At 27.2% G+C, this 13,699-nt stretch overlaps 1 protein-coding gene across 1 annotated transcript in view; it reads right to left on the reverse strand.

The window, feature by feature from the left end:
- LOC116776141 (uncharacterized) overlaps window positions 1-13,057 on the reverse strand; it is a 51,381-nt gene extending 38,324 nt beyond the window's left edge. Inside the window, exon 1 of the mRNA XM_032669244.2 lies at window positions 12,505-13,057. Coding sequence (XP_032525135.2) covers window positions 12,505-12,657 — 153 coding nt within the window. The 5' untranslated portion in view covers window positions 12,658-13,057. The remainder of the gene's footprint in view (window positions 1-12,504) is intronic.
- Between the last annotated feature and the right edge of the window lie 642 nt (window positions 13,058-13,699).

The raw sequence follows: 13,699 nt of genomic DNA on the forward strand, positions 1-13,699 counted from the left end.
AAAATCAAAATCATATATATATATTTATATTTCTTAATATGACATTAGGTATAAAAATCCGTTTCACGTTAAATAAGATTTGTATTAAATCAATATCCTTTCATGAAAGACTTAATATATTTATGGTTAACGATTGCAACGTAGCGCCAGCCAGACAGTGTGGTTGCGATAGTGGACCTATTTCGGGAAGGTATTTAGACTATACCTACTATCCCTACACGAATTATATTAAGAAATATTTCCTTGTCTTGTTTGGAATATGATAAGAAATTATTTAAACATTACAAAAAGACCCGACAGTTTGTCCCGAGATATATCATTGCTGTTTCGAAAGCATTTAGTTTCGTGAGATAACTTAATTTTAGACCGACTTCAAAAAACGAAAAGGGTACTCAATTCGTCTGTATTTCTTTTATCTCATGCGATTCCCTTATAATGTTGATATTTTATAAATTTCTTCAACCAAAATATTGAAAAATATTATAATAAAACATATATATATATATATTTTAAAATGTTGTTTTTGTGACAGAGACGATTATAATATAATTATATTTTTTATATATTTAAATGAATACATTATGCATATCTTAGAAAGAACCAATGATTTATTAATTTAATTATACTTATTCCTTATATGGTCTCAAAGCGACCACATAAAGATGGTATCTTCCACAGATATTAACTTTTAAATATTCTATTCACGATAACTGATCTAAAAAATTCATTATGAATGGAAGCTTATACCAAATATCACTTTTTTCCGCTTCGTTTTCCTCATTTAATATAGAAAACAACTTGTTATGTATTTTATATATAAATATTTCCGCATGACTAAGCCGGTTGTATTTTCGTTATTACATTTATTTTATATTTGTCATTACGAATAATTTTTACAAAGAATATTTATATTAACTATAATAATAACAAAGATAGTTTTTTTTTTCCAAAGATTAAGGTCACAAGAATGTTTCATTGCTTAGAACTTTAAAGCGATCTCTTCCAGACAAGTTTATTTTGATAGAATAACAATATATATAAAGCTTAATTTAAAAAGTATTACAAATTAAAATAATATTTTCGACTTTAATTACTTTTATAATTCCCATTATTTAAAATACTAAAAGTTTCACTTTTCTCAACATCATTTGATAATGAACAAAAAAAAAATGACAAATATTACGCAATAATAACATATGAGGTCGTTTATAATTTTAAATAAAATATTCTTACACTGCATAAAAATTCGTTTAACATATAAAAGAATCTTTAATAATCTAATTATTGTCATATATATATAGTAATCTTGTTTTATGCATGTATATTAAAAAGAAATAAAATTCATACATGTTACTTGTATAGTTTTTGTAAATTCACTTCCTAATACAAACTAATATAGTACTTGCACACTATTAATTAGGTTTGCTACTGGCAGATATGGACGTAGTTATACATCTTTGAGAACTCAAGCTTAACGAGACGTCGCACGAGATTGTATTGTTCTATATTTTTTCTGAGGCATAAGGTAGTGAAAAAGATATGAAAATTCATCTTTCTACTTTATACTATAAACATAAAGAAAAAAATGTTTCCGACCTATCAGAATCTGATATATAGTTTGTGAAAATTAATTTCCAATCGTTAAATTATTGACGAATTTAAAACAAAAGCAAACATACTCCATTGATAAATTTCAAACGTTTTGAAGTCGCTTAATACGTGTATGTTAATATAAACCTAGTACCCTCTCCATTATAACAGCCCAACACAGAGAGGGGAGTGCGAATTCAACCCTTTAATAATTTCAAATTAGTAAGCCCACAAGCGAAATGAAACAGACTATTATTTTTGTTATGCGATCTGACAATTTACACATCATATAAGTACAGTTTGAAATACGTTTATTGCCTGCCTTCTAGCTTTTACAGAGAATATTACATACATATAATACAATGATACGAGGATAGTTACACGAATATATAAACACAATAATATTGTTTATTATTCTAACTTATTTTATAACGTCTACTCTGCCTGGGTTTCATGAGTATTCTATATCATCTAACATCAGATAACAAGGTCAAAAACAGGTCAAAATTAGTTTGTAATTTGGGACTAATATTCGTTAACTGAAATTTCATTTTAAGATATAGGATATTATACTAAAAAACTTAATAAGTATGATTAGACTCGCTTAAAATCAAAATAACAGGTAGAGAGCAAAACGTATCGATAAGAAGCCCTATTGAATCGTAAAAGGTTGACACGCACTTAGCCGGTTTGAAGTTAAACAGACGATTATGGCCGTTATCACCAAGGAATAAGACCCTTTTTAGATAAGAAACTCACGCATTCTTCATACAAAATCGATTCACAACACTCAGCAAACAACTATTCTCAGAAAACTCCCTCTTGATATCGTTTATTAATGTACGTTTTATTTCTATAAATAGCTTAATATTTATAAACTATGATAACAAAAAAAATTCTAAATTATTACGAAAGATATGTAATAAAAACAAAATATTTAACCGTTTACTTTTGGTTAATAAATAATTAACTAAGAGTATTGACAGAGCACATAAAAATAAATATTCTTACATAATTAAAACTCTGAGACTGTTCAGAATTGTTTTATTCTCAAGTTACGATAGCATATTTACTTTCATTATATTATCCAGAACACTTACCATAAGCTAACATCGTGACACTACATACGAAGGAAACAAAGTTTTTTAATCATAAACCGTCACACATAACTTATATTATAAACGTACAATGTAGATTATTGAATGATACATATTTAAAATTTCGTATGTACTGTCACGATACAAACATGTGATAAGCGTACATAATTCTACTGAAAATAAATTATTTTCGCTACATTCTTATTATTTATTGCTTGATTTGCCACGACATAATATATTGGATTACGTTAACGTCATATACAAATGTTTTAATGTATTGTGCAATCCACTTTGATAGTGTTGATGTAAAATAAAATCTATTGATCACGATTTAGGACTCGTTATCGAGTGACACGCCCCGTCTAACAGATGGCCCAACTTTTTCTGTGAAGTCCGTGTTGGTGAACCGAGAATCGTGTTATAACAGTTACTGCAGATGGTTTTTAAAGGCTTTTTTTTTTGTTGGTGCTGATACAATTTCCTCGAGTTGCAACAAAATATTCTTAACAGTTCAGCATTAAGTTTTATACCATCATATACCAGTTTGATAATTATTCTCGTAACATTAGCCGCTTTAAGCACTATTATTATAAGCAATATATTACTATAATATAAATTGGACATGCATTTGAGATGAATGAAGTATAATAAATTAACATTACATTTAAACGCTGTATTAGAATAGATTTTGCAATGAATATAAATAACCTTTCATTGAGGTTTTTATTTGATAAATACATAATGTGTATTCCTTCCTTACAGATTGGACTAAGATACTATAATTATCGGTATCCCTACAACTTGTAAGTATCTCTGGTCGTTATATACCAGCCATTAGATTTTTCTTAAGTGTTTCAACATGACAGGCACTTTTAAAGGATTTTTTTTTATAAATTCATCAAGTGGAAATCTAGGAGAGGACGCAATGAAATAAAGCCCTTTTTATATAATATAGCGTACCTAACATGACACAGCAGATACATATTCTTGATAATAATTAATTATTAGACGCCAGACGTACCGGAACATAGAATAAAAACAAAGATTTAAATAATTAAGGAAATGTTCTTTACGATAATTTTATAAAAGATTATATTAAAATGGAAAATTTAAATTATCATGAAAATATATGAAATTTTTACATTTCAGTTACTTTGGCCAATAAGTATTATTAGGTAATAAAATAATAATAATAAAAAAAAAATACGACTCATACAAACTCATAATGTGGGTATCCTTAGTATCCTATAGCCTTGCAGCTAAACATAGACGCTGATAATTTTTAAATGAATAATCTTAGGAATATTTGCTTTTCAGTTGTGACATACCGAAGACACTAGTACGAGCTCATTACATACAGTACGAAAATATCCAAGTTGTAATCAAGCCGTCTTATCGACGGTACCACGCCACTGGACACGTGACGCGTTGAGTCATTGATGAAAACGTGTACGTTTGTGCGCAGTTGTATTATCAATACTACACGAACTTTATAACAGTTAACATCCGACATATAGATTACGCTTACTGCGGTCTCTTTAAAACGATTCGCTAATTTCAATGATAGTAATCTCGTGGCTCCATTGTATTCGAACCAACTGCAGACTGATTTGAATCAATATCACTTATATTATAAATGCGTTCAGGTATGTTTGTATGTATGTATGTATGAATGATTGTTACGGAAGAATTGCTAAATTAATCTTCATACATATTTAAGTGGCGTTGATTTAATATTAAAGTTCAGGCAGAAATTATGGTAAGATTAAATGAAGGTTTTACGGGTGTAAAGAAAAATATACTTTTAGATGAAATATTATGATTGTAATGATAATATATATTTATGATATATGTCTGAAATCAAAACGTTTAAATTTCATTATGCGTGAGGATTGATGATTGATTTAGTGCAGTACGAATATGCTTATCATGAAAAATATTTACCCTGATTTAGTAATTTACCAATTGAGGCAGATTCCATGACATGTAAAACTATTAGAGGAATTGCGTATAGTTTTCCAAAATGTGAACATGAAGACCTTATTCACATGGTTCTAACATTAAACACTTTATATTATATAAAAACTAGGAAACAGCCCTTGCTTCTCACGGGCTCTTTACAAAAAATATAAAATGACCTATTTAATTTTGAGAATTATTAAACTTATATTATGATAACTTTCAAATGGTACGCCCAATTTAAATTATTTAAAAAGTAATTTACAGATACTCATGTAGGCTTGAAAAAGAAGTAATTTATTTTTATAAGACTTAGTACCGTATTTATGTAAATAGCTTTCCAATAAACGCTTTAGGAATGCCAATTTTTAAAAGTTGTAAAATGGATATAGTATGTTATCCTTAACAGATCTGAGATAGACATATGCCATCGCGGACTTTTCTGTAGACCTATATAAAATACAAAATTCCACCATACATTGTTTTGTTATATCTCAAAGGGTTTTGGCAGCGTTTTCGTATAAAGCTGACAGCACATTATTTTTTAATATGCATAGATATACAAAAATTTTTGTAAGTTTTTCGGACATAGCTCTTCGTATAAGTGTATATAATACGGTTATGTAATAAAATATTTCTTACCAATTTGATTTACGATACAAATGCACGGAATGATCTTTTACATTGTACATTGACTAAACCTTACAGCCAGGAGACTGAAATTAATTTACATGAATAATAATAAATAAATATTTCTTAATGAAAAACGCTTTAATAATAAATGTACATTTCATCGTTATTGTACAGAAACTGTATTTGAACTTGAGACTGTTGTGTTAATTGCAGTAAGTGAGACATGACCATACCTACCTGTACTTGTGAATTCAACATAGTGAAGGTAAGAAATATTTGATTAGATATTATCTGCATTATTTGAGACAAACGTTTGAAAATTTTATTAAAAATTAAATGAATTTGTTGTTATAAATACTGTTATAGTCTAAGCATACAATAAAAGCTATATATATATATATATATATACATATATATGTATGTAGACAAAAAATTAAATGTTCTCAAACTTCGTAGTTGAATACTACGTATAAAAATAAATTAATAACCACATGTTTTTACCACACGTATAATATTATTTAAACATATCCGTAACACGCACAAAATTCTGAAATTTAATTCACTGTCTTCAAACAAAAGTTTTCCAAGGTCAACCTAATCGTGCGGTCGTTGCACTGTAACACTCTAACGTCCGCAATGAACCGAACGCTACATAAAAGTCATTTAAATATATTATAAAAAATATTTTATTATTATAAAACAAATATTTTAATGGAAATTATTTAATATAAATATTAAACTGAATAATAAACGTGTTTATCTCCTTAGCACCCGATGTCGGCTGTGTTTATATTGGATGGCAGCCATATTAGGCGATTAGTTTGAAGAATCTATTAAAAATTTTTCACACATTCAAGAATTCAAAAAATTTAATACCAGAAAAAAAAGGAAACTTTTTTTTTACAATATGTCTTATACAAATATTATTTTAATAATACGATCTGTATATATAATGTTTGTGTTTGTTAACTAATCATACGAATAGTGCTGCACAAATTTCAATTAAATATATCTCGTACGTTTAAGTGAAAATAAAAGTGACTACATTTTACAAAGTATCATTCAAGAACTCTTTAAACATAAACCCCGTATAAAAGGCGGTCACTTTAAAGTTTATGTCAGTTATAACAATACTATTAGCATGTCATGGCTTCTTATACAGGTTCATTCATATTATTACCATAGTGATGGTTCAAAAAACAACCACTCCGAGTTTATCTAAACAACAACCTCTGTGTTATCATAAACAGAATTAGTAAGTATATATATACTTTTGGAACCTTTGGAATAAAAATTAAAATGTTGGTAGACATTATATTAATACATATATTATATGCAAGTTTTCGACAACACCAATACAATTCAGCTTTAAAGGCTGTTTTCATCGGGATTATATTATAATGCGTTTCAGTTCAGTTTTAATCACATTTATTAAGATACATACGTAGTATGGAATCCATACTATGGATATTCTTTTATCTAATATAAAATGTTTCTTAACACAAATAAGACATCTCGCTTCAAGTGAACAACAAAACCCATTAACACATAATTCGTTCATAAATCGTTTTATAACATCAATTATTAATTATTCATTACATTGTGATTCCACCAAATAATATGCACAAGAATGAGTCAGGCTGGGATTTTTTTTTTAATATCGTAAAAACCAAATAAGATAAAGCCCGAAACCCGTTACTTTGTAATAATATGAAAAAACATTTTATATAAAAATTACGTTTTATGTTAATGTTTATATGTTTTGGATTTGGTGACGACACGAAACGACGCCGGCATGCCAAAATGTAACATAATATTTTAAAATTCACTCTGTATTTTAAAAGCGAGACATGAATAATAAATTATTATGAATTATTTACACGAAATAATAATATTAAAGTATAGAAATAAATTTTACTTATTTTATACTCAATAAGATTAACATTAACATATATTTTTATATGCTCTTTATCTATCGTAAAATCATATAATTAATGTATATATGATATATATCTATAATGTAATGTAGAGGTAATATTAAATATTTCAATATAAAATTCCATAACGCAAAATCAATATCCGACCGTCGAGGGATGTACGTTTTGTCATTCGGTTGTCGTGCGACCAACCGAATAGGATTCGTGTGCATGGCAACATAATGAAATAGCTCGACGAATATTCCTAAGTTATGTGCATCTCGTATTATCGTGAATTCGAAAATACTACGAAATAAACTATAATATCGACCGCCAATGGCTACGAAATTAAATTAAATATTTAAATGGAAAATATATATGGAAAAATTCAAGACCACCAACAGGATTCAAACCTGTAATAACCAAATAAATATATTCCAGTTACTTAGAGAAATCAGCTATTCTACATCTGACTAGTGTCTATGCATTAAGCAACCTACATCTTCTATTCAAATTTTATTTCAATTAATATTCCAACATTGCTTCAAAGTTTGAAACTAAAAACCTTATAAATTGAAAATGTAAACAAATTTTATTATTATTAATAAAAAATATATATATTTTCAAACAAAATCCAATTAATGTTAACAATTTAAAATAATATCATTGTCATTTACGTACATACATACATATTTAACTGAACAAAAAAGATCAGTCATACATTGAACAAAAAAAAAACCCACAGGACTTAATTATTCAGGACACTCAACCCCTGTCTGGTTTTGAGGGAGCAACAAATATACATTCAACTTCCCCTACATTGATTGCAACGGACCCTACCCTTCAACACCACAGTTTAATCAAATTATATACCTGTAGTCTGCAGCCGATGTCGAACAAAACAGGTAATATGTTCTACACAGAGATCTCATCTTATATAGGAAATGGAAATTAATCAACTCTGTTGGGATTTTACTGAGATCGACACGGAGTTATGGACAGGAATTCCTAGTGATGCCTACACAAAAAAAACACTCTTGGACAGAGGAAGTTACAGAGAAATAAAAAGCGATCTCTAAGGAGACTTGTATAGTAGATATTTTATATGAATTCTTCCATGCAAATGTATTATTTCTTTCAAATCAAATTCCCTGTGTAGGAGATTTTTGTTTCTAGTTTTCATATCAAAAATATAATTTCATAAAAACGTCGTAAAGTTATCTTTATATATTATTTTTACAAAATCTATCCTTATAAATAAAACCTAGGCGTGCATGTAATTCAATTACATTGATAATTTAACGTGATCACGTCATTGTAAGGAAAGGTCTGCCTATATCGATCTACTTATTTGAATCTGTTGATTCTTCGTAATAAGATATTTTCTTATGGTATAATGCAATCTTTAAGATCAAAAATAATTAGTAATGACTCAACCAATGCCATATGATATGCTAATATAAAGTTATTTAACATTAATAGAATGGAATTGAAAAAATATTTTTTTTCACGATTTTTTAATAAGAGTAAATGTTTAATAAAACTTGCAGAAAACTGACACAAAATTCATAACAAATATAAATAATATATTAATGATATTCTTGTGTAAGGTTTTTATTTATTTCGAAAATACACTTTTACTTGTGTTCATATAAAAATTTATGAATAAAATTTAGGTAGAACCTGTGTAAAAGGCAACAATAAACTTAAAGACTGTAAACCTTTCATAATTACAATTTAAATAAAAATTAATTACAGCACTTTATCCTCCTTTTATGCGAACTAATGAATTAAATCGCTCACCACAGACCAAAATAAACTCTATATCATGATAATAGTGACTAAAATTAATTATTCAATCTAATTGCGATTTTGTGTGGGACGAAATTTAAAGCCGTAAATTTTCATTCAAATTTGTTATCTAACGACTATCAAAATACGAGATGGATTGCTTTAACGCAAAATTTTTATGGCCATTACCATAGGTTTATATGACCACTGTAATAATAATAATTAACGACATTTTTGGTATGTATTTAAATATATTATTAAGAAGTCGTAGGTAGCATTATCGATTTATACTTTTTTTATTATAATAGAAGTGAAACTGTTTAATAAAACTTAATATATCACTTAAGATTCTATCCAAAATTAAATTGTACATAAGAAAAACATGAGCATGACAAAAAAAAACAAATAAATATAATATAACAAGTAAATAGCACATATAACAGAATATACATTTATCAATAATATACTTAAAAACAACAAACTAATACAAAATCATAGCAAGCTTAAATTTATAACAATTGCGAAATATCTACGCTATACGAGATTATTTTGCTTAACAAGTATTTAAACGGATATAATCTGTGTATATTTTAAAATAATAGAATTCTTTATAATGGTATATTTGTAACGGTAAATACATTTTATTATGATAATTTAAAATAAAAACTGTATACTTATTCATTGTACGCAATTATTTATTTCATGACATTACTGTTTGTTGTTCGTCACGTTTCTAGTAATGTGAATAGTTTAAAAAAATAAAACTATTGTATTTGGAATAAATGATTAAATACACAAAACAGCACTAGCAGTGATCTGCGGTTTCACACGCATGAAAAACAATCCGATAGCAAAAATATCAAATTATAAGTACATAGATATCTTTACATTTATACATATATAATATTAATATCAAATTATTTTTTTTAATTCTATACAAAAGTAAGAAATAGTGGGTTATATATAACGCAATAAGGTATTTAATAATTGTTTAAAAATTAATATTACGGCTACGTAATATAGAAAAAAAAGCCACTTTTCTTATAAATTAGAAAAATATAATTAAGGGAAAGGCTCGCTGGATATCTTCAGACATTCAATGGGTTAAATTTCGAGCTACGTAATATTTTAAACAAGAAAACAGACAAAACAATATAAGCCACCTTCCAAATATTGTAATGACAATATAAGTACAATCTACGTATTAAGTCATAAATATAATATAACGTAAAATATATTTTAATGTCCACTCTATTAGAATTATAAATCTTTATCTAGCAGGATGGATAGTTTTGGATTACACCGCAACTGAATACGACACAGCCTAAGGTTATAAACCTTGTACTGCATCCGACGCAAGTACACTACCTACAATATTACATTTAGTTTGAACAAGATCAAAACTTACAAAATCCATACATTATATTCAAGGATACGTTTTTTAACAACTCGACGAGTATTTTTAAATTATTATTATTATTTTACGTAGTTTATTTTGTAAACTCGTTCATACATCACGACAATTTTAAGAACTTAATGTTAATTTAAATTGTTACAATCACTTAATGTTAGATGAAAAAGATCAAGAAAATTACTTTTACTTCTTATTAAGACATTAATTGAACTAATACCCAAAAAAAGTCTAATAACAAATCAATGGAACAGTATTTATGGAACAAATATATATACATACATATATTATGTAGATGACATTAAAAACATATGATATACAAATACATTTCTTATTTAAGATAAAAATAAATGAAACGAAAATTTTAATACAGTGTAAAAGATAGAAAAACCTAGTATATTTTGTCTTGTATCGTTTTTAATTACTCAAATCTCATACAAAATCTAATAATGTAACAAAATGTTGTTATATATTTAATGTATTAATAATTTATATATATATATATAAATGTTTCAATAACATGTCCAGAGTCCAGACCTATAACTTTCTATTGCATTGTGACTACAAACTGAGGCAAGCTGAAGGGTAAAATCCACATTGACTGTCATATAGCAACTCTATAGTAACATGCTATAATAGACAAGTTTTAGAATTGTTTAAGATAAATTTGTATAGATATAATTATAAAGCGGTCCTTAATAAAATGATTATAGAAACCGGAATTCATTATACAAGTCTTTGCCTATAAACGCCATATATATATATATATATACCATAATGTTATAATTTAGTCTAGAAAAAATCTCACATATATAATAGTGATTTGATTAAATAAAATCAATCATTTATAAAATCTTTAACCGTCTTTAAATCATTTAATAAATGTCCCCTAAATATATAAATAAATACTGATGGACTATGTTAACTTCTATTAAATTAATCTAAAATATTTAATCAAGGTAAAATCATATCAATTCAATCAACAAAACGTCTTGTAAGCTATATCATTAGTTTCAATTTAGTATAATTAAAAAAAAAAACTATAACAGCTGAATTTACTATTAATAATCGTAACCCGATTCGGTTATGACCGCCTCGTATGAATTGAATTTTGTATTACTAAAATTTATTTCAACACTAACAAATGAAGTTAATTTTATTATAACTTACTGAAGCAGACTTTAAACAAAACCTCTGCAATTGGTTATATATGTATATTATATTTATTTAATTACATTGTGCTCAGCTCGGCTACCAGCCTTTCTGATAGTAAGTTGGATATAATCCTAAGTAATATGTACACTATCTCAATAAATGCCTATGAATTTTATTATATTTTAGTATGTTATAAATTACATTAAATGTACTGTAAACTTCAGAATTAACTGCTAATTGTTTTGTAAAATATAATAATATATAAATATTTATAATACTATATATATATATTTAATAATTAAAATAATAAATCGTATATATGTTATCTATTAAGCCATTAAGTTATTAACCGTAATGTACTATTATTGCGAATTAAATAAATGTTATTAATTTATTTTCAAAATTAATTTATATGTAAAAGCTATTTATTTTATTATAATAATTAAAGTTGCAATTGATTCGATTGTTGGGATGTAAATATTATTTATTAAAACATTGCTTAAAACTCGAGTACCGGCGTTCCGATTGTTTGTAAACAAATAACAGATGATGGTACCGGCGAAAATTTTAGTATTAATAATTGTTGTAAATTTATTTAACCATCATAATAATAAAACCATTATATGAATTGAGCTTAAGGACGAGGAAAATTCTCAGTTGACGAGCTAGTGGATCTACAGCTATATCCCATGTGATATTATCGCGCCAAAATTTGACAGATATTTATATATCCATAATGAAACGTATAGAATTTTCATTTATTCTATATGGGCAGTGCAACGCTTGATCGTTTAATATAAAAGCAATACATATCCAGCATATAATTCGCAAAAAAATATTTATTATATGCAATAAATATACCGCCTCTAGCGGTGAGAATACGAAACCGACACATAATGGCCGACACACAGTAGTTGTGATGACTTAATACCTAAATGCGCAAAATACTTACACTTTCCTCCTCTTTCTCCATACCAGAGGGCATTTGAGGTACAGCACGATTAATCGCCGAGTAGTCCGGTAAATCCGGGAGCTCCTCGGCGAGATATATGGGCATAGGTTTAGACGCATCCAGGGCCCTCGCCCTAAACGAGAGCTTCGACATTTTGTTGACAGAACAAAACACGCTAGCGTCGACACAAAAATGCACTTATAAAACACTTTATTGCTCCTCCAGGAGGTCCTAAAGGACCGTAAACCACACTTGGCACTCTCTAGTTCGTTCCCATGGTTAATTTTTGCACACACTCAGTCACAATTAATGAAAAACAATAACGAAACTTTACATATTGAGCGTACTTCACAGAAAGCCATCATGGCGGCTTTCCGTTTGGCGGACGACCATGACCAACTTCCACCTAGCGCGACGTGCGCGGGAAGGAAACACGCGGGACCAATTTCGCCATTTTTAATCCTTAATTTTATTTTTTATTTAAATGCACAGAAATATTACTATATTGTTACATAATTAAATATAATTTATTTATTTGAGATAGATTTGTAATACTTTATAGATTAATTCAAAATGAAGAAAATAAAAATAGGAAAATGACGTCGCACATAGGCTGTCAAGCCATAGACTATATTTTTTCTTAAACGTCTATAAACTTGTAAAATTAGCAAAAGTTTAAGAATAACATAAATAACGTTTTCTTAAAAATTCGTGATATATTAAACTCTTTTTAATATTATTAAAAAATACAAGTTTATAATTTTTCACAGACATAAAGAATTTGAAGAACGGCCTGCGATGTATTAAAAAGTCAACTATTTACATTTTATTGATTAATTCATGAAGTATGAAGTATAATTACTTCTCTTTATTAATTTTGAAAATATTTAAATTATTATAGGATATTATTTTAAATTTGTTTTCATTAACCATGGAACAATTGAGGAACTTTAATTTTTAATACCCTTTTTCTTTAAATAAAAAGTGGTGACCATACAGTTTGAAAAATGTTTTAATGTACGTTTCACTGACCACATAATTTTGAATTATAAATATTAGGTGATACTTTGCACAACAACGTAATAAAATTATAACGTCAACGATTCATAACAATGGAAATTTAAAACATTGGAAACGTAAAATTGAAATAAGGGTTTAATTAGCAACGAAACTTTTTAAAACCAAAATTCTATGT

The sequence above is a fragment of the Danaus plexippus genome, chromosome 28 (genome assembly GCF_018135715.1).
Source record: "Danaus plexippus chromosome 28, MEX_DaPlex, whole genome shotgun sequence".
In the NCBI taxonomy this organism is placed as follows: domain Eukaryota; kingdom Metazoa; phylum Arthropoda; class Insecta; order Lepidoptera; family Nymphalidae; genus Danaus; species Danaus plexippus.